General features: G+C 40.2%; 1 protein-coding gene across 5 annotated transcripts in view; it reads left to right on the top strand.

Moving 5' to 3' along the window:
• Positions 1 to 22,338, top strand: part of REPTOR (repressed by TOR) — a 57,243-nt gene that overhangs the window by 5,620 nt on the left and 29,285 nt on the right. For 4 of the 5 annotated variants that reach the window (XM_076185812.1, XM_076185826.1, XM_076185817.1 and 1 more), the window contains exons 2-3: positions 6,676 to 6,722; positions 20,837 to 22,112. In XM_076185812.1, coding sequence (XP_076041927.1) covers positions 6,676 to 6,722; positions 20,837 to 22,112 — 1,323 coding nt within the window. The remainder of the gene's footprint in view (positions 1 to 6,675; positions 6,723 to 20,836; positions 22,113 to 22,338) is intronic. The other variant, XM_076185823.1, reaches the window with a different exon arrangement.

The following is a 22,338-nucleotide window of genomic DNA, read 5'->3' as shown; positions in this document are numbered from 1 at the left end:
GTATCTTTTTTTTATCAAATTAACCCTTATATTAAAGCAAAGTAGATATAAATTCAAATGACTTTTTTATATAAATATCAATTGCCTCGTCATCATTGAGTGAGATTGTAGAAAAGACTTATGGCAAAATATTTTTTCCTTATATAGAATATATTACAGACGTTTGATACAGTTGAATGTTGCAGCCTATTGCAATTCCATGAATAATTTATGAACATTTTTGCAAAGTCATGGGGAATCACAGTAAATGAGGAAGGGAGGGAGGGAGTAAAGGTCCGAATCTCAAGGTTAAGAAGATTGTGAATTGAAATTGCGCGCGCGCGCACACACACACACACACACACACACACACACACACACACACACACACACACACAGTTACCAATCAAATTAAGCACACATCTAAACAACTTCTGTTAAAACATACAACCTCTAACAGGACAGAAAGGGTAGGTTGTAAGTTTGACATCTTGGTTGTAAACTACAACCCCTAATGACCTCATGGTGGTTACAAGTATGTCTTGGATCTGAATAAAATCGTCTGTTGGCTACGGAAGGGCCCTACCAGAAGAGAAAGATAGTGTATCTGATTTTTTTTTTATCTGGTGGAGCGCATCTTTATGTAAGACCATGACCTGGGACAAACAGATAAAGAAATAAGGTATTATCTTTTAAACGAGGATGTCACCATACATATCAAATATCGTCATTCCAATCTACCGTCCCATTTATCATCGTACATTTTACGTAAACCCGCAGTTTAAGCTCATATAGAAACACACACACACACACACACACGGCTCGGTGGCGGATTGGTAAAGCACTGGCCTCATAAGCCAGAGAACCGGGGTTCGATTCCCCGGTCGGGCGGAGATAAGTTGGGTTTGTCTCCTTTCACGTGTAGCCCCTGTTCACCTAGCAGCGAGTAGGTACGGGACGTTAGTCAAGGAGGTGTGACCTTGCTGTCCCGGTGTGTGGTGTGTGAGTGGTCTCAGACCTACCCAGAGATCGGCTAATAAGGAGCTCTGAGCTCACTGCCGTAGGGTGGTGTCTGGCTGTCTCGACAGATGCTGCAGCAGATCCGAGGTGAATACACACACACACACACACACACACGGTAGTTCCCCTGTTGAGTGTAAAGGCTCTCTGAGAAATTACACGGAAATTGAACCAAGAAGATATTTATATGAACACCTGTGTGTGTCTGTGTGTGTGTGTGTGTGTGTGTGTGCGCATGCGTGCGTGTGCTGACGGCCATTTGTCAACAAAAACTTGCAAACTGCAACTTGAGGGGATTTCCCCCCGGAGACAGATCGTCAGGGTCGATGTTGTAATAATAATGATGATGACAATAATAATAATGATGATAATAACAACAATAATCATCATAATAGCAATAATTAGTGATTAATTAATTAATGGATAAAAACGAATGATTGTATACATGTTTTACCCCCCCCCTCGCGTCTTAATGAAATCAGTTATATATGTATGTATGTATGCTTTTAAGGGTGGGGGATATGTTTACATGCACTGTGTGTGTAAGGTAGGACCTCATCTCCACCGAAATTATGGGGTTCCCCAGATTGAAATCCTGATTTGGGGTCCCAGACCCCGAAGGACTCACGTGGACGTCACGTGCTTGTGAGTGGTGATACCACATCGCCTCCTATTGGTTTAGGGTGGGTTAGGGGGGGGGAGGGGCCTGGACAATGAGAGGGAAATGTGGTTGTGGTATATAAACATATCGATAGGGAGACAATTTTGTTTGACCCCCTCCTCCTCTTCCCCCACCCTCCCAAGGGATTTCCTTAAAACTGATTAAGGTCGTCGCTTGACATTACAGGGCTGAGTAGGCTACCCCCACCTCTCCACTCCCCCCAGAGTCGACCTTGCGGGCCACTTGATCGATTTTCTTATGGCTAACCACAGCAGACCTTTTTTTATTCGCTCCCCCCACCTCTCTCTCTCTCTCTCTCTCTCTCTCTCTCTCTCTCTCTCTCTCTCTCTCTCTCTCTCTTTCACTGAATGTTGATGCCAGGCGATTTCTTTCAGTTGAAGGTCATACTCAGGTCAGGTTGGTATGTGACCATGAGTGTGCTTGTCAAGAGAGAAAAGAAATGAAGATTGATAGAGAGGGTGGAAGGACGGAAGCAAAAATAGAGAGGTGGAAAAAGTGTGTGTGAGAGAGGAAGAAGATGGGTGGAGGAAAAGAGTGGAGCAAAAGTGGAGTGGTGGAAGCTAGATGGAGAGGAGCCTTGGTTCTTTATTTTATGTTTATTTTATTCCATTTTTTATTATTATTTTTTTTTAATCTTTTGGTCCTATAGAACCAGCTTAAACCAGTCCCTTCTGTTTGCGTACATAGGTATTATACGTCGTAGAGCAAATGCACACACACACACACACACACACACACACACACACACACACACGCGCGCGCGCGCGCGCGTACCAAAATTGGATTTATTTAAGTACAGATGGCGTCGTTGATCTCTGTCCTTCTCCTCATCTCCACCTCCACACGGCACCCGTTCCCCCCTCTCCCTTCCCCCCGCAGTGGGAGGAGGGGAGGAGGAGGAAGGGGTGCCTATTGCTTGCTTGCTTGCTTGCTTGGGTTCGTGCGTGCGCTTGCACCAACTACAACTCCCCGCCGGCTCTCACTCGCAACAGCAGCAGCAGCAGCATGATTTCAAGTTCCTCTGGGTACATTTGCTTGCCTCCCTCCCTCCCTCCCTCCATCTCCTTCCCTCCCTCCCTCCCTCCCTCCCTCCCTCCCTCCCTCCCTCCCTCCATCCCTCCCTCCCTCCATCTCCTTCTCCTTCTCTTCCTCCCTCTCTCCCTCCATCCCCTTTCCTTCCTCTTTCCCTTCCCTCCCTCCCTCCCTCCCTCCGTCCCCTTCCCTTCCTCCCTCCCTCCATCCCCTTCCCTTCCCTCCCTCCCTTCCTCCATCCCCTTCCCTTCCCTCCCTCCCTCCCTTTCCCTTCCTCCCTCCCTCTCCCTCCCTCCCTTCTTCCTTCCCTCTCCCTCCCTACCTTCCCTTCTTCATTCCCTCCCTTTCCTCCCTTCCCTCCCTCCTTCCTTTCCTCCTTTTCTCCCCACCCCCACTCCCCCCACTCTACTCCCGTTGTTGCTGCCCTCCCCGACAGTTATTCTCCCTTAGCTGGGGGGGGGGGGGTATTTTGTTCTGGCAATCGTCAGAGGTACCGGATGTGTGTGTGTGTATATATATATATATATATATAAATTTAAAGATCTTTCTTTGTCTTCATTTGTCCTTTGTTCTGAAATTTACTCTTGAATTTTTTACATCCCCCCCCACACACACAGTGATGTGCTGCCCTCTTACTACGCCCTACCTTGCCCCCCCCCCTTCTTGCTCCACGTGCCTCCCCCCCCCGTCTTCCATGCTGCCCTCCCAGTGTGAGACGGAATTTTGCTGTTTACACTGAGCTGGGTAGAATCAAGATTGCCAACATACCCCTCTCTCTCTCTCTCTCTCTCTCTCTCTCTCTCTCTCTCTCTCTTTGTGTGTGTGTGTTCCTCTCCCTTTGTTTCTCGTATCTTGTTTGTATACATGCATGTTCTCGCACACATAGGCATATATTTCTATATTATCTCCTTTTTCGATCCGTTTCCCCCCAATAAGAAAGGGTTGCTTCTATAACCCTCGAGAAACGAGACTTTCTTATAATTGAAACTCTCAAGACGTTAAAATGAAATGTCACCGAGTATTGGCGACATGACGTCACTGGAGCGCTCAAAGACGCCATGATCGATCACAAAAAATAAAAAAACAACTTCCTTGAGAATGTCAAACATTCAATTTAGATATAGAAATAAAAATAGAAATATAAGCCATAGAGTCCTTGAACTTTGAAATTAGTAGAATCAAAATAAACGAAATCTTAAATAGAAAACAAAATGAAGGCGATTAGGCGTATATGACCTTCTCATCTTTGGGCGATCCTTGAAGTGTTAGACAGAAAATGTGTATTCATAGTTATAGATTATGAAATCCCCCTTTTTAGTGTTACATAATCCATGTGATTCCCACTTTAGGGTATTATATAAATAGATACAAATAGAAATATAGTATATAGATTGTCCAGTGAGTATATTTTGTTGGGGGAAGTTACATCACCGTAAGCTGATTGGCCGATTCCTCTTCACATCTTGTTGCCTATTGGCTGTTCCTTCTATGACGTTACACAAACACATAACGCGACTTGAATATAATTTTTGTGACACTGTCGTGCCACTCTACGTGTCACGGGCATTTGTGCATGATACAGGCAGTTTAAGGCAGTTTCCAATGCAGAGCCACCTCTCTGTCCCTTAAGGAACGGGGCAACATTTGTAATACCTTATTAAAGTGCCAAGATGATTAAAAGCACCAGGCTGCAGCCAGTATGTATATATATATATATATATATATATATATATATATATATATATATATATATATATATATATATCCAGGAGGTGCCAAGATAAGAGGGAGGGAGGGTTTTTATGTCTTTTTCTTTTAGGCTACCCCCCGTGTAAGGGGGGAAAAGCCTTTGGTATATGTATGTATATATATATCAGTACAGAAGAATATGTGTGTGTTTGTAACGTAATATTACATTCCAATGCACCGCAGAGGAGGCTGGCGCGCTCTGGGTTTCCCGCTCTTCAGCGAACTCCTCCTCCTCCTCTTCTTCTTCTTCTTGCTTCTTCTTCTCTTTTTCTTCCTCTTCCTACTCCTCCTCTTTCTCCTCCTCCTACTCCACCTTCTCCCACTCTTCTTTCTTCTACTCCTCCTCCTCCTCCTCCTTCTACTCTTCCTCCTCCTCCTCTTCGTCTTCTTTTTACCCTTAGTATTCCTCCTCTTCCACAACTCCCCGTATTCCTCCTTCTCCTCCTCAACTCCTCCTCCTGACTGACAGGGTGCCCCCCCCCCCATGGCCAGGCAATTTTATTCAGCCTAAGGTCAGTCGTTGTCCTAGCGGAGGAGATAGATACACAATGGCGGCCATATTGGAGGAGGGGGAGTGGGAGGTGGGGGGAGGAGTCAATATCGATTTAGGAGGGACGGATGACCTCACTCGTTATCTCCTTTATCTGTTTCAATTTTTTTTTTTTTTTTTTTAGTTGTTTCTTATCAAAGTCCTGCTTCGACCTCCCCCCCATCCCCTCCACTTTCTGCTCAGTTGAAACTAGGGTCTGCCGTCGGGAAATCCATTAATGGCCAAAAAAAAAAAAGAAGTCATTAAATAAAGTCACAGAAAAGGTCAAGTTTTGGCTAGGAACGTTGAGGTTTGGTCTTTTGCACATGTGACCTTTATTAGAAAAAAAAGAAGTAATTTTGGTTCAAAAAAACTTAGGTCAAATTAGGACTTTCTTTTTCCTTAACCCTCCCCCCTAAATTTTGAGCGATTTTTTTTTTCACTGTTTTGGTAAGGAATTTTTTGGTTAAGGTATGGTCTCCCCCCCACCCCTGTGAGTGACCTCTACCCCCCCCCCCTCCGTGGAAACAAAACCTTTAAAGGGGCGACACCAGAGGCTCGAACCTGGCCCTTGGAATTACCAAATACATCACCGAACACTAAAGATGTACACCTAAAGTGTACACGCTTGATGTCAGCGACATGTACATGTACATGTACACGGGTGACGGACCCGGGGCCGGGTAGAACCTTGATAGTCCAATGCATGACCGCTCTGCCCCTTTCAGTGACGAAGCAGCCTTTGTGCTTCCCCCACTGTGACTTGTAAATGATAATTTAATAATTTGTTTGTTTATTTATTTATGTATTTACTATTTCAAAATGGAAGCTGCAGGTCTGTATTGACCTTTCTGAAGCTGATGAAAAATGTACTGGAATATCATCTGTATTGCAAAGCGCGACGAGGTTCCGGTCAATAGGTGTATGTTTGATTATATAAGTGCACACACACGCGCGTGCACCAACGCACACAACTGGTCTTTATTTTTGGTTCCTGTATGAGTCAGGTTAATATACCTGGAGAGTGGGTGAAATGTTATGAGAAATATATATATATATATATATATTATATATGTTATATATATATATATATATATATATATATATATATATATATATATATACATATATATATATGTATACACAGTATATATAACATATATGGGAGTAGGAAACACAGGAGTCTTAGTCTGAGTTTATTCCAGACTAGGTTCGCAGGTATGCTTTCTCAAAGGAATTCCACCTACGAAACTAGTCAGGAATAAACTTGGACTACAACTCCTGTCTTTCCTATTCCCACGTACGTCAACATGTCAAAATATATCAACAATGTGTGTGTGTGTCTGTGAATGCTTATTTGATTCCCATTTTCTTTGCCGTGTCCTGGTTCCTTCATTTATATGATTTATTTTTTATTCCTTATATTATGTCAAGTAATTAGTTTTTAATAAGTTTACCTTCTTTGTATTGAATATTATCAGCGTTATTTTTTATTCCTTATATTATGTCAAGTAATTAGTTTTTAATAAGTTTACCTTCTTTGTATTGAATATTATCAGCATTTGTTTCCAAGTTCTAGATGAAAAAATAATTTGTTTTAATTTTTTTTTTCTTAAAGATCCCTTTAAGAGACTTTCAGTTATCTTTCCAAATTTTAGTTCACGTTTTTGTTTTGTTTTTGCAGATTTTTGGAATCGAGAGCAGCTTAGCATGCTAGGCGCCCATAAAATGGTTAGTAATTTTTTTTTTATTCCGAAGATAAGCAATGCATTGGTATCTTTCTCATATGCATTCGATATTACTTGCATATCGATGCTTCTGTTTTGTTTTGATTTGATCGACATAACACTTCCCAGAGTGCGTGACTTTATTGGTAATATGTTTTTTGATCGATGATGATAGCGAATGATTGGTCGGTATAGGTCAGTCTGTCTGCATATATGCACACACACACACACACACACACACACACACACACACACACGCAGAGAGAGAGAGAGAGAGAATGGTATTACTTATGATAAATTCCTTGATCGATCACGCTGCATTAGTTTCTACGATAACTTTCTCCGCCCATGAACGTCTACCCCCACCTCCTCTCCCCCTTCCCCCTCCCCCCTCCTCCCTACCCATTAGTCATTTTCAATGCAGGCATCGACCAATCATCCTCGTCTTTCATTCCACGGTGTTGTCGTTGTTGCCATTCGCTGATCGCGGATTTTCCCACGTGACTTAGGTCAAGGTCACCTTGACCTAAGGTCACGTAACCGATTCTGGTACGGTTTGCGGTAGCTTAGTCATCTTCATGATACATGAAACATGCAAGCAGAACATAACATTAACATACTGTGACCACACTGACACCCATAATGTTGTGAACACTGACCTGACCTGAGCTGACCTCGGTGGGTCATTGCCCTCGGCGAGGGCAGAATGGTCCAGAACGGGATGCTTCTTGGGTATCTCGGCGCTTAATGTCAATGCTTGCCTGGTATTGTTCCAACGCTCCCTAGCAACACGTCTTCCCGCTCTGCTGCCTCCTCCTCCTCCTCCTCCTCCTCCTCCTCCTCCTCCTCCTTCGGGCTCATCAGTGGAAATCGACGACTTAGTAAATCCGTCTTTGTACCACACAGCAGGTACAACGTGGCATTCTCATGTGAAGTGCAACAGATGGTGACAAGATGGATCGAGCACAGGGCCACGTCACATGGCAGATGGTTAAGCTCAGGTGGTAGTCTCAGTTTTGCATACAGGTGGTGCATGTATTCATATGCGCTTGTGTATGTGTGTGTGTGTTTTTTTGTGTGTATAAGGATATGTACAGCTTATGAAGTCGAGGCTGAGCAATGGAATATGTTTGTTTACCTACAAACCTCTTTGTTTACATATCGCCACGTGCGACTGCGCGTGCACTGGAACGCACACAACTAAAAACAAACCCAAGGCGTGTACTCGAACGCACATAACCAAAATCAAACCCAATGTGTGCACGAGAATATACATTGTTTGCAACTCAATTATAACTAGTCATGCTCTCAGGCTCGATAGAAACAGATGTGTTTACAATCTTCTAAGAGGAAGTACTCGTGTTTCAGCTCAGCTAGATGCGGCTTAGCTAGGAATAGTGTTGAAGTTCTAGAAGTTATCTAGGTATCACTGTCGTCCTCCTGTCCCTAACGAGATCTAGAAACGACCTAGAAATATATTTCTAGAAATATATTTTTAGGTAAAGCGACAGCCGTTGGCCAAGTTCCTCAAGGAGTTTGGTGACTCACGACCTAGACTGCTGTACGAAAGAAAAATAGTGTTACGACCTAGACAGGGGTACGAAAAAAAGCAAGTTCACTAGGAAGAAGGGAACAAACACTTTATCACAAAAGTACATACATACATATACCAAGGCTTTTTTCCCCTTTACACGGGGGGTAGCCAAAAAGAAAAAGGCATAAAAAAGTAAAATTGGTTATAAACGAACAGGATGATAAATTGAGTTTTTTTACGTAAAGAATTGAAGAGGTGGTGTGCAAGATTGATGAAAATTGAACAAATGCAGAACAGGAAATAAATAAATAAATGAATAGATAGATAAATACACAAATAAACAAATTGATTAATTAAAGAAGAGGAATGTAATATAACATATTGAACTATCCATGGGATGCTTGTGGCTAAAATACAATAAATTGACAAAAAATAATAATAATAATAATAACACTTGATCGTGCAGAGGACCACAGAAACTTTTAAATTGGAATTATCAGGTTAAAAACAAAAATACAATTTAACTTGTATTTGAGAATAAAGTGAATAGAGGCAGATGTAGTTCCCATATAAAAGAAATAGATTAATAAATAGTGACTCGTCGCTAATATCCACAGTCACGGCACAAGAGGTGAGTGCATGCAGGTGGACTGAGTAAAGGTGGAAAAATAACTTTTGATAAACAATTTGGATCAAGATACACGAGGCTTTTGCAGAGTGGACTTTGATAAGGCCTTTGATAACGATAACCTGACTTAGGGTGCTAGTGAAAGTCAGAAAACGAGAGAGCGAGGGAACGTCCCAAAGAGGGAAACTACACTGCTTAGAATTCCTTCCTGCGGTTCCTATCAGGGAACTCCAAGCCTCCACTCAAATTCCTCAAAGTCATTCGAGCGAGGATTTCCCCGTGGGCGGAGGAGGCAGCTCCGTGACGTCACAAGTAAACAAACATGGAGGAGGGAGGGATCGACATGTAGCTATTTGCAGCGCCGCGTTCTAAAACGACAAAAGTGAGGTAATATTTGTCACGCGAACACCATTAAGACGAATCAACCCCCGAGTTTGGCAGAGACGCTTGGATTTTTATAGACTTAGTTAAAGTATTTGGCAAAGTACCTCACAGAAGGCTATTGTGGGAGAGATCGAGAGAGGCTTCCGAAGGGAAGAAAGAAAATTTCTTGAAGGAAAGCCATTGATAACCTGAATGCATACTAAAGTGTTCCCAAGTGGAGGAAGTGGATAAGTGGAGTTCCACAAGGGGTAGCATTGTCACCCTTCATGATCTCTTGATAGCCAAGAACAGTAAAACAATTAAGGAAACAAAATGTATATAAATCCAAACAGCCATCATAAGATAGACTGTTAATGTAATTGGAAGTCAAGTCCATATTTCCAAATTAAGTTGTCGTAAATTAATTAGCTTGCCAGTAGAGAGAGTGAGCTCCCAGATCATGAAAAAATCATATTAAGCAGAAGCATAGAAATTGAAAAAAAAAAATCCCCAATGCAACGAAAAAAAAAAATAACGTGTGTGTGGGAAGGGTCAATTTGACAACCACCATCCCTCCCTTCTTCCACTCACTCATCCATATGTTTTAGCTAATCCCTGTCCCTACTCCCCCCCTCTCCCTACTCTCCCCACTCCCACTCCCCCCTCTCCCTACTCCCTCCTCTCCTCACTCCCCCTCTCCCCACTCCCCTTCTCCCCACTGCCTCTCTCCGTACACCCCTAATCCCCCCTCTCCCACTCCTCTCTCTCTCTCTCTCTCCCTTCTCCCTACTCCCTCTCTCCTTTACTCCTCCCCCTCTTCCCACTTCCTACTCCCTCTGTCCCTAGTCCCACGCTCCTCTCCCCCCCCTGTCCCCACTCCCAGAAGCATCGCTCACATTTTTTCCCACAATCCCTACACCCTCCCTCAGTCCTCCCCCCCCCCACTCCAGCGTTCCATCCCCCCTCTAAGTCTCCCCTTCCCCCCCGTCCGCCTTAATTAGTTACCTGCCACAATTATCCTCTTTCCCTGTCAGGTTTTCAGTGCGTGACTTTATGCAGACAATATGTCGGGGTGTTATACACCCCTATGGAGCCAAATCCCGTATCTTGTTCTTAGAATAGGACTAGATTATAAAAGAAAAAAAATAACTTCTACTTTTTTTTCCTTCTTCCTTTACTTCAAGAAATTCGCCTCGGGTAATGGCCGACAAGAAATAAACACTATCATCTTTCGCTGGCCGACTACTCCCTCCCTCCTTCCTCCCCCCATCCCCCCTCACCTACCGCGTCTTCCAGGAAGCTTCCCCCTCCTCCTTCCTCCCCCCCACCTTCAGCTTGTCTTCCGGGACTCCCCCCCTCCCTCCCCTCCTTCCTCCCCTCCCCTTTCTCCTGCTCAGCGACGCTGCACACACTCCTCCTCCTCCTCCTCCTCCCATCCACCTCCTCCTACTCCACTTCACAAGCTCAGGCTATGTTATTCAGCCAAAGAGAAGCCACAGTTGTTTGTGTCCTCTCTCCTCAGGTACGATGTGTAGGTGTTATATGGGCGTGTGTAGAAAGAGAGAGAGAGAGAGAGAGAGAAAGCGAGAGGAAGGATTTCTTGAAGTGTTTGTGTGTGTGTGTGTGTGATGGTAGAAAGAGTGACTTGCGAAATCCATTGTTATATAACACCTTCAACACGGATACGCAGGCCTACGCCCTAACCCCCCCAAGGCCAGGCGGTTCTATCCAGTTCATGGGGGGGGGGGAATTGGAACCGAGGAGGGTGGGGTGGGGGGACTCGTTCCACCTGCCCCCCCCTTATTGCTCCCCCCACCCACCTCCCAGACCGCTCCCTCAACTGAATAAAGTAGTTTGGCCAGGATAATGATGTTGATGCATGTACGGTGCCGTATTGACTGTGTAATCTGAGGGAGACAGTTGTTGACAAACATCGACGACTTTGTTTACTAAGGTGCATTTGATATATATATTGTATATGCATACATACAAATGTATATATATATATATATATATATATATATATATATATATATATAATAGTTAAGTGGTGGAATTTGTTTATCTAATTTATTCATTTGTTAATTCATTTACTTGTTAGTTTCTGTTTTAATACAACTGTATTAATGCAGGAGAATGTATAATTTGATTGCAGAGAATCCTCTGCAGAGGCTGCATCCTATGCAATTTTTATAGCATTATTATCATTGTTGTTATTATCGCCATCATCATTTTTATTATGATTATTGTTATTATTATTGTTGTTATTATTATTATTATAATTAGTATCAGAAGTAGTAGTATTGTTAATATTTTAATTATTATTTCACTATCATTATTACTATATATCACTATTATTATAATGTTCGTTTTGTATAATTAGTCCATCTTCCAGTAATATATTTATATATATATATATATATGTATGTATATATATATATATATATGTATATATATATATATATATATATATGTGTGTGTGTGGGTGTGTGTGTGTATACATATATATATATATGTATATATTTTTTTTATATGAATATATATATATATATATATATATATATATATATATATATATATATATAATTCATGTTATGCATCCAACGGTCGCTAGATATACTCGGGCTGTCTTCAAACGATTGTATTCAAGTTCTAACGGATGTGTGTGTGCGCGCGCGCGCTCAGGTTGTGCTAGTTCTGTCTACTCAGCATGACATTGTTCTGTCAGGTTTATTCATTGTTCTTTATGTTTGTTCACCCAAGTGTGAAGATTGTGTAATGTTTCTTATGTGGGTATTTTTTATTATTATTACGTCACAAGTTTGAGGAAACATAATTTTTTTTTCTATTTAGACCCTTAACATGTTGATGTTTTTTTCATGAAATAATGTTTAAACCAACATCACACATATGTTGTGGTATCTGGTAGATAGTAATGCAGTATCTATATGATTTAAATGTAAAGAAAAGGTACAATGTTTATGGAGACACCAGCCAAGGTAACAGTTGTGAATGCTTGCATCATGTACACTTCCCCCTGACTTTGTTTTGTTGTATTTAGCAAACGCTGCGGCTGATCCAAAACAGATTACATTAGCTAGTAACGGTAGTGTTTTAGTTAGATTTTTTAGTAATGAGGAACAGATGAATGAAGAAATGAAAAATTAATCTAGAAGGAACAAATGCATTGTCGTTGATGCTTAGTCATAGGGACATTTTTTTTGACGGGGCGGATCACGTGATTTGTGACGTCACCGCACGGCTTAGTCTTCCTTTGGCGACAGTTTGTTCCCCGTTCTGGCTCGATTGCCTGGCATGTTATTAACATTGCATCAATGTGTCACGTTTACTTGCCTGATCACTTTATCTGTACATCACTAGCGCCTTGCAGTGAGGCCCATTGTAGGAAGATGTTGCAGCTGCTGCTTGTGCAGTCTTGCAATACGTGTTACGTCATCTTGCAACTTCATTTGGGCCTCTGAGTTGTTGAGAAGGGGTTTGAGTCATACATTTGTTTATTGGCGGGGTTTTTAATTCGCTTTCAAAATTATATTAGTTTGGCAGTGTATGGCACTGTACATGTAATGTTTACTTGTATTGTGTCAGTTCTCTGATATCGTAGTACATTGAAAATTACCCTTAATTTCAATAGTTATCTCCCGATTTCTCAAATGCTGCGCCGTCTTGTGTGTATATATATATATATATATATATATATATATATATATATATATATATATATATATATATATATATATTATAGTAGCACAAATTAAAGTGAAGCGTTTGCTAAATGTAATTCATGAAGTGTTCATTGATTTGAAAAGAATTTAAACAATTATAAGAGGGAAATGTATTTTACTGATCTATAGATTTTTCTATAACTTGCCCACATCCCTGTTCATCATTTTATGAAATTATATTGTAATTGTTTTATTTGTTTTGTTGTATTTACTCGTTTGTATTTATCTATTTTCATTCATTTGTTTATTGACAAACTCATAGCGATTTAATAAATCTTGGGGAATGAAACGAACGACATGTCATACAAGCAATGTTCCACACATTGTTGCGTTAATTGGATTTGGTTCGCTGTAAAATTGTTAGTTTCATTTTTGCACAGCAGCAAGCTACAAGACAACTAGAATGCTCCAGATTTTGTTGGAATGCAAACTCTTGCCAACAGACGATTGTTGGCATCTGTTCACAACCTCCCCCACCACCACCACCATCACTCACCGACAGTGATGTGGAACACAGACGTTACCTGTTGTGCTTTATCCGACATTGAACATTATGCATATTATGTTAACACTTATAGGGGGAGACAACCTTTAATGTACATATATGACTAATATTGTGACCTTACACACACCATTATATCTATCCCCTTGCATAAGAGGGCAGTAACAACTTGTATCAGCGAGAGCTCCGGGAGCAGTTGTCATCATCGTCAACATTATTTATTATAATGAAAATATTAGAATATTTATATCCCAGAAAAATACTGATTAATTTTCTTCAATTGTCGTGGATCCCATCAGGAACTACATCTAGTTATATGTGAAGATTTTTTTCTCATTCGAATGCACATTTTTCAATTAATTCTTCCCTGCCTGTTGATGTGATTCAGAAAGCACCTGATATCAGTATCTTATCTGCCACCTTATCAGTCGTATTTCAGAATTGTAAGGGTGTTATTTATCAGTCATTGTTTTGAAGACATGATAGTCGCGTGTGTTGATGCCCGATGTTGACGTCGAGGTATCCATCAATTGTTGTCGGTCACAAGAAATCAACAATGGAGTACTGCCGTTGGTTAACCAGTAGTGCACGTTCTTGCATTATGAATATGTATTTCCTTGTTTTAATAAAAACAATGATTGGGAGAAAGTAAAACGTTTGAAACGGTATTCGAGGTAAAGCTTGCATATGGCATCGTCTCGGTCTATTAATGGATAACATATTTTGCTGCTAATGAGAAAGAATCACTCGTTCGAGCACAACGAGAAATAAAATTTCTCATGTATTGCTGATGATTAAAAATTTTATATTCGAATTTACAATAAATGTATTGCGAGTTTTTTTTTATCAGAATTCATTAGATAAACTTACAGATATTTCCATGTTAAAAAAAAACGTTTATACATGCAGCATGTTGGTTGTTGAATAAGCTGAAGCAATTATTTTATGTGTAATTAATGGTGGAAATTAGTAATTTTCAATCTAAAACTTTGCGATTCCATGAAAGGAATTGGACTGATTCTCACGATTCATTTTGATCTGGTTAAAACCAGACTGTCAAAACCAGGGTACCCCCATGTGAGCAAGGGCATCGCATGTTCTCGATATGTTTATACATTATCATTATTTATATAATTTGTCATTTTGGAAGATAGATGTGCTGTTAGATTTTCTTCAACCTGGTACCTGGTACCCCTGGTTGTCACGTGGGTGCATTTTCTTATGTTTTCGGTAAATAGGCTCTATTCTGTGTAACTTGCGCATACTGGTTTGATCGGTAGTTATGTAGTCCTTGGTATATATATTTTTATTTAGGTGTTGTGGTATTTTATGAAAAAGTAAACAGTGTTTATAAGCTCTATTTATACCCCTGAAACATCAAAGACGGGATCTCAAAGACATGGAAATGAAGCTGTTGTCTTGAAATTGAATTGTAGTGTAATTGGCTAATTTTGAAATATATAATTTCAACAGTACAGCATTTGTAACTCGCTCTTTTTAATTGTTCATAGGTACAAGTTCCTGCTGTTCGCTCTCCTTCATGTTCTAATATATGTATGTCTATGGTTTCTTGTTATCAGTGCACGAAATATTGTACTTGAATACTTTAGACCTTGCGCGTGCGTTGTAATAGAGAACTTGCGCCACGGATTTGGCGCGAGAACAGTAGTACTTCCGTATCACTTAAATCATTCTTTCCACAATTAAAGAGTACTACTGGATAGTGAAGGTTTTTATACGGCAGTATAACAATTGGACATTGCACTGAACGATTTAATGCTAAGTTTGCCAGATAAGTTTAATACCAGTAATGGGGTTTTCAATTAGTAGGTACTTTCTTTTGGTTTCTGTGATTTGTAGATTATGAAACAAGTGGCTGCCCCATAACTCCTATCCCCTTGTGAAGTATTGACTGCACAAGTTTCGTGTAATCATTATTTTCATGACACCTTTACGGACCAGTCATGCAGTATTAGGTTAATTGTTATAATGATAGGAAAATCTATCTTTTATTCTTGGGCATGATATTGTCCACAAGAATACAACCACTGGTTATCGGTGATGAAGAGTTATATGTGGCTCTTCTAAGTATGGAGATGAAAAACACAAAAAGTAATTGCTCTCCATGACGACCGCAGGCGAAGTTATTGAACAGGATACTTATTTCCCATTTACTGTGTTATCTCGTAGGATCCTGCCTCTATCCTTGCCAAATTTCACCTTAGATTAATTTGTTGTCTATTTGAGTAGTTTATTCCAATTTGTTCCACAAATTAGTTTAGTGCATCTCTGTGGAAAACTAATTCATAATATCCTTTCAAACATTGTGTTGGATTTTAACTGTCATTAGTATTTTACCCTAAAGAGAGCAGTTGTGTAATTTGTTCCTTACTTGGTGTAGGCAATTCTGGTTTATCTTGTCAAGCCATGTATATTAGGCCACAGAAAAAATAGTTTGTGATCTTTAAAATTTTCAAAAGTGGGAGGGAAGGAGGTTCTTGTTTATATTTTTCATGAGAATCTAGGATTTATCATTTGATGACACTCCTCAGCATTCACAAAAAAAAACAAATGTAATAGGAAGTTAAGGGGGAAATGAAGTTCCTAAATGATTGTGCATGGAATTATTTGGATCAAAGACTAAAATAAAGATTTAAAACATATAATATTATTTCAAGATGACATGCAAATTACTAGTAAATTAATATTGAGAAATTAGAAACAACATGAATTTCAAAATTGTCTTGATACATGAAGTTCCAGGAAAATCACTTTCTGCAGTGACCCTTTAAGACCACTATAAGATACCCAGGATAAGATAGGTTACAGTTAGAGCACAATTACTTTGTCATGCCAATTGATTAGGTGTTAAGTTATATATATATATATATATATATATATATATATATATATATATATATATATATATATATATATATATATATATATATATATATATATACACATATATACATATATACAAGTATGTATATTTTCTTTAATAAAAATATATATAATTTATTTGGGTTTACTTTTATAGGCGGATGGGGACCATCTTTTTTAAATGGCCTTATGTCAGCCAGGAAGAGTCACTTTAAAAATGTTGATCTTTGTATTGTATTTTTGTATTTTGTGTGGAGACAATTTTTTCATATATTTTTTTTTTCAATACATGGTGTTATCATTATAGTGAAATGACACTATATAGGTCAACAGCATGTGTCTCCTGTTATGTTTTTTAGGCAATAGATTCATAATCAAAACTACAAGATCCTATTTCTCCTTTGCTTTGTCAATCATTTCATAACTGAATCTCTTCTGATTTATGTGTGTCCAACTTTTTCCTACTGCCCGAGATGCAACCACCACACAGAAGACACTTGACACCTGATTCTAAAATGCCCTGACCTTGCCCTATCCAGACAGTAACACAGTCTCTTCACCGAGTGATTTGTCTGCTGAACTGATTGTCATGGCCAGTTGCCGCCTGGGGGCTTCATGTTTCTTGCTGGAAAGACCTGGGTTTTGGATTAATTGACTGACCCTAATTTATCATTATTATTATTAAACTATATCTTCTACTTCTTCCATATATAAATCTCATCTCCAGCAGTTTACAGTTTTCATAACTTCTCTCTTTATGATCTCTATATCATGAAACATGTTCCTGTAGTTTATTCCATCTATCATGTCATTGATGGGTGGGACCTGTCCAAGGTGATGCTGCTGCAGAGGAAAATGCAATAGCAGGAAGCATTGTTACACAAACAATTGCAAGATTAACCATCAACTTTGTGCTCAAAGTCCTCACCATTATCCCAACTTCAACCCAGAGTTGCACCTGATCATCAGAACAGGCTTAGGAACTCTCTCCTTCTTATCTATCTTTACTCCCCCACCCCCCCATCACATAAGAAGGTCAATATGGTGCTCATCCTACTCTGCCCTCTTCAACCCAGTAACATGCAAACTAATCTAGGCCCTTGTAGTAGACAAAAACCATGAATTATATACGTCAATACCATGCCCCACATGAAATTCCTTAATCCATCTTATATGTACCACAGTCATAAACTTTAACCAGTACACAAGGAATTGGACTTGCAGTCAACACACTCACCTTTGCCCAAAAACACCATAATACTTGAAACATATCACAAAGAAACATTAACAGTGCCAATTACTACACACACACACACACCATATGCATGACACTTATGTAGGAAACTAATTAACAAGTAAAACAACACTACCCACATTCATTGGATTCACCACAGCCAGGGAGGGCACAACTCATCACAAAGGTAAACTTGTAACACTAATACACAACAGCATACCCTTCTCCCACAAAAAAAAAAAAAAAAAAAAAAAATCACTAATATGCATTACAGCATGCCAACACCCAGGTTACCACCCAACACTAGAACAATACCAGCACAGTATTGGCTTGGCAACAAAGTGCCAAAGATACAGTTACTGCACATAAGACAGAGAACACCTTATCTTACACTGTCTTGCACTTGCTCAGCCAGCTGCACAAGATCTCTTCACTGAGTGACTTATAGACTAATTTGGTGGCTGTAGCCGATTTCCTTTGGGACTACTGATTTCCTGTAAAGTATGTGGAGTGCCTCATCCTTATCTACGAATTTCTTGCTCCAGGTGCATTTATGCATTATAATCATTAAGGTATCCATAATTAATTATTTAGTTTCCAGAATGCATCAGTTGACAACAAAATCACAACTTTACCCATCATTAAATGTCAATACTTGCAAAATTGTATATAATTTTAATTATGTTTGAATACAACTATAAACAACAGACATCAAAATTTGCGACAGTTGTTAACTTGATGTGATAGGAATGAAGCACTGAATTGTCAGCTGAAATGTATTACCCAAACATGTTTCATTGCTAGTTTCAAGAATAGATCCCCAAGAAACGACCCTTTTGGAACTATGGTAGTTTTGATCACTCAGGGGCATAATCAATATTTTATTTGGGAAGAATGAGAGGTGGGACAATTGACAAGTTCAGTAACCATAAGAACATAGTATGTGCTATATCTTGTATCTATGTCAGTCTAGTATGTTGGATTTGACCTTGCTTTGCACAGTGCAAACATTGGTGCAACCTGAACAGCTACCAGTAACTGCTACTTGCTATGGTAGCCTGTGCACATCAGGTAAAGGTGACTGTTTGGCTGTACAAAACCCTAACCACCAGTCACTTCTGTGAACTTGAGGACCCAAGTTTATATAGAATTGAGTTTAGATTATTCAGTGGCTGAAAAATCAAGTACAGACATAATGTGTCTCCATGCACAAGTATATCTTCTTTCTTGATATTACAATTAGGTAAATGCAACTTTCTGGCGGGTGCCAGAACTGATAGATGGGTTGTATTTCGTTTTAGATAACCAGCCGTTCTGTTCTTTGAGATCGTATTGTACCAAAGAGGCTGAGTCATGGTGGTGGTGAAGGATATATCCAAGGAGGTAGTAGAAAGGAGGGAGAGAAGTTAAAAGTTATTAGCATAATCTGGTGATTATTTCTGCTCTTATCTGTGAGTGATTGTTTATGTTTATTTTGGAAAGTGGTTTATTTTTTGTATTTGTGTTATAAACCCACTTTTGTGTTGTTTTATCTCCTCCAGTTGTTATGTATTCTGATTTTTTATGTCAAAGATCAGGGTTTGGGAAAAAATGAGAAAATTTTTAAACTGAGAGTATGAGATTTCTGATATGACAGTACTAGGAAATACAGTCAGTGTTCATAGACATCTTGGGTGTTTATGGTTTTTAAAGACAGGTGGCAGGAAATTAATTTCATTTATCTCTGTCTTATAGGAACACCACTAGCATGTACCTGTCATTTGTTTTTGTTCAAGGGGTAATATGGAGGGTCATATGAAACATTTTCCAGATTTACAGGGTTAAGATGCAGGGATGACCCGGCATCCATGAGGAGCTGAAATGGGAGGGGTGGGAGGGAGTGAAATAGGTTGGTATAGGTAGATGCATCTGACTTGGCTACCTCCCTTATAAGGGGGAAAAAGCTTTCAGTATATAGATAGATTAAGAGTAGAAACAAAAATTTAGTGATGGAAAGAATGAAGAAAGTGGACATGGATAATACATAGTTGCATAAAAGACAAGGGGTTTGGAGCCTGATGTTTATCATTTGTCAGTAAAAAGAAAATGCATATATGCAACCTCCAGAAGGAGGTGGGTAGAAAAGAGGCTACTAAATTCAGCTCTGACCAGTGAAAGGAATTGCTTGCAGACATCTTGTTGGCTCAAGACTGCTCCAAGATAGAATGGGACAAGTATAACTTCCATTCTCTAAAGCATTTGGGTAATTCTTGACTCAGATTTCTCTTGACTGAAAACCAAGATCCCTATTACAGTTGGCAGCAGTCCATGAGATTCTCCTGTAGATATCTTGAAATGAAGTGAATATTTGTCAGTGGAAGTGTAGTTTGTCATCTTGAAAATACATATCTATTTGTATATATCCCGAAGGGATTTCTCCCCGTCCTCTCATTTATGCAATGGGGGGACGGAGAGGGGGGGGGGTCGCCGATTTAATGAAGCGGCCTTGCTGTGGATGTGCTGTGTCTTGCGACACTGCTTCTGACCCAGGGCAGTGGACAAGGTGCAGGGATGACCCATCATTCAGGAGGTGCTAAGATAAGAGGGAGGGTGGAGGGGTGTGGAGTGTATTCAGGGGTGGAATGGGTGGGATTGATTTTGTGCCTTTTTCCTTTTGGCTACCCCCCTTGTAAGGGGGAAAAAGCCTTGGTATATGTATATGTATGTATATATTTGAATGTACCACTCTTATTTATTTATAGATTCTACAATATCAATATAATTTCAGTCCACAGTAATTTTTAACAATCAACATTTCATGTTCTATTTTATTTCAGTTTTGTTTTCTCAAAATACATTAAAGGCTAGATTAGGTTTATCCATTTTCTTAGAATGAATATTAGTGTCCTTGTGGAGTAATTGATTTATGCATGGATTTTGTTGTTGTTTACTTAGATCAGTAGGCATTTCTCTGTTGTTAATGGGAAATTTTCTTGGTATCCTGAATTCAGAGTTGATAAACCATAGTTGCTTCTTGTGAATGATACAAGATCAGCATTCTTTTATTATTGGGAACTAATCTCCACTCAAACTGACCACTTTTAACTTGTGCTGCCCTTCTTAAATCTCCCCTATACAGCCTTTGTTATGGCTGACAAAATTCTAATTCCACTAGATGATGCATGGGCCTAGGTTTGTTTTGTACATCAAAATATAATCCCATATTAACATTATTTTGTATTTTCTTTTCAGGGTGACTTTCTGTTTGACTGGAACGAGAGCCACAAGATGGAAAGTTTAGTGTCGGGAGGGATGCCCATCCCCAGAGGTCGTGGGGGCTCAGACCTGCCTGACCTCTCGACCATCTCTCTTGACCTGCATGAACACAGCCCATTCAAGTCCAGTCTTCAGGGGAACAGCTTGGGCCCACAGTGGGGTATAGGCAATCCTCCTCTTCTTCAGGACAACATTGGACTCTCGCCTCTAACACCCAACTCTCCGTCTCTGTGGCCAGCACAGAACATGGATATGGATATGGATATCAAGCTAGAACCTCTGGATGACCTGCTGGGTGTGGATGACCTGATTCAGGGTCCCACCTTGGCTGAACTCAATGCTACTGATGAAAACCTTCTGGACAATGTCAACTTTGATGATTTATTGAACCCCGAAAGTGCTGGTATTCACTCAAATTCAACCACAACAAGTCTGGACCACCAACATCACTCACCCGCTGCTATGGCAACTGTTCGACCTGACGAGGTGATGGGAATTCGTAGACGCCACGAAAACCATTCTTCATCCATGTTCACTGACATGATGGCAAATGATAATAGTAACAGCAGCAATGGTACTGGTGTTATGCAGCAGCCCATCAAAGAGGAAAGTCCTTCCCTCTACTCTCTTTTGGCTTCATCCTTCCCCCCTCAAGGTGGAGGGTGGCGAGACCCCTTGCTGACCTCTTCATCCTTGCCAGGACCTTCCTTTTCTGGACACCTGGCAAGTATTGAAGAGCGTCCAAACAGCAGCACTCCACAACATGTCCCATTCCTCCAGAACCAGCAACAACAGCAACAGCAGCAGCAACAACAGCAGCAACAACAACAACAGCAGCAACAACAACAACAGCAGCAGCAGCACCAACAGCTCCAACAAAACAATACTGGGTCTACATCAGCTCTTGAAGAACTCTTGCTTAGGTCCTCTTCGACCCCAGTGTCCACCACTCCTCTCTCCCCACATAGTGTGGCTTCACCCCTTGAAGCTACCTCACCTTTGGACACATCCTCTCAGCTGGATACCTCGAACATGGACAACAGCCCTGGCACCCCTCTTGGTATATCTGTTCCTCGGCCTTCATCTCTCTCATCAGCCAACCCACTGCTGAGTGCCCGTCTGTCATCCTCTGCTCCTGTTCATAACTTCTCTCTGGAGCAGGCATGGCAGCGTAGAGAGCCACGCCAGCATCTACTGTCCACTGGGTCTCTTGCCGAAGAGTTTGGAGGATCTGCTTCTTCACTAAGCACAGGTAAGTTTAAGCTGTTTCTCATGACTAATTAAAAATAACCCTAGGTGACCAAGTTTACATTTTTCCCAGTGTGGGAATCTTGTTTTGGTAATGGGAATATATATATACATAATTTAGCTTTAAGATTTGTGATTTAACTGTGATAATTTTTTATGAGAGATCTTAGCAGTCATAATTGTGAGGTGCTTATGTATGTGTGGATATAGAATTGGAGTTGGTCTTTTAC

The sequence above is a fragment of the Oratosquilla oratoria genome, chromosome 1, assembly GCF_046742065.1.
Source record: "Oratosquilla oratoria isolate Oo_2021 chromosome 1, ASM4674206v1, whole genome shotgun sequence".
Lineage (NCBI taxonomy): Eukaryota > Metazoa > Arthropoda > Malacostraca > Stomatopoda > Squillidae > Oratosquilla > Oratosquilla oratoria.
Note: the sequence above shows the minus strand (reverse complement) of the source record. Positions and strands in the feature narration are given on the sequence as shown.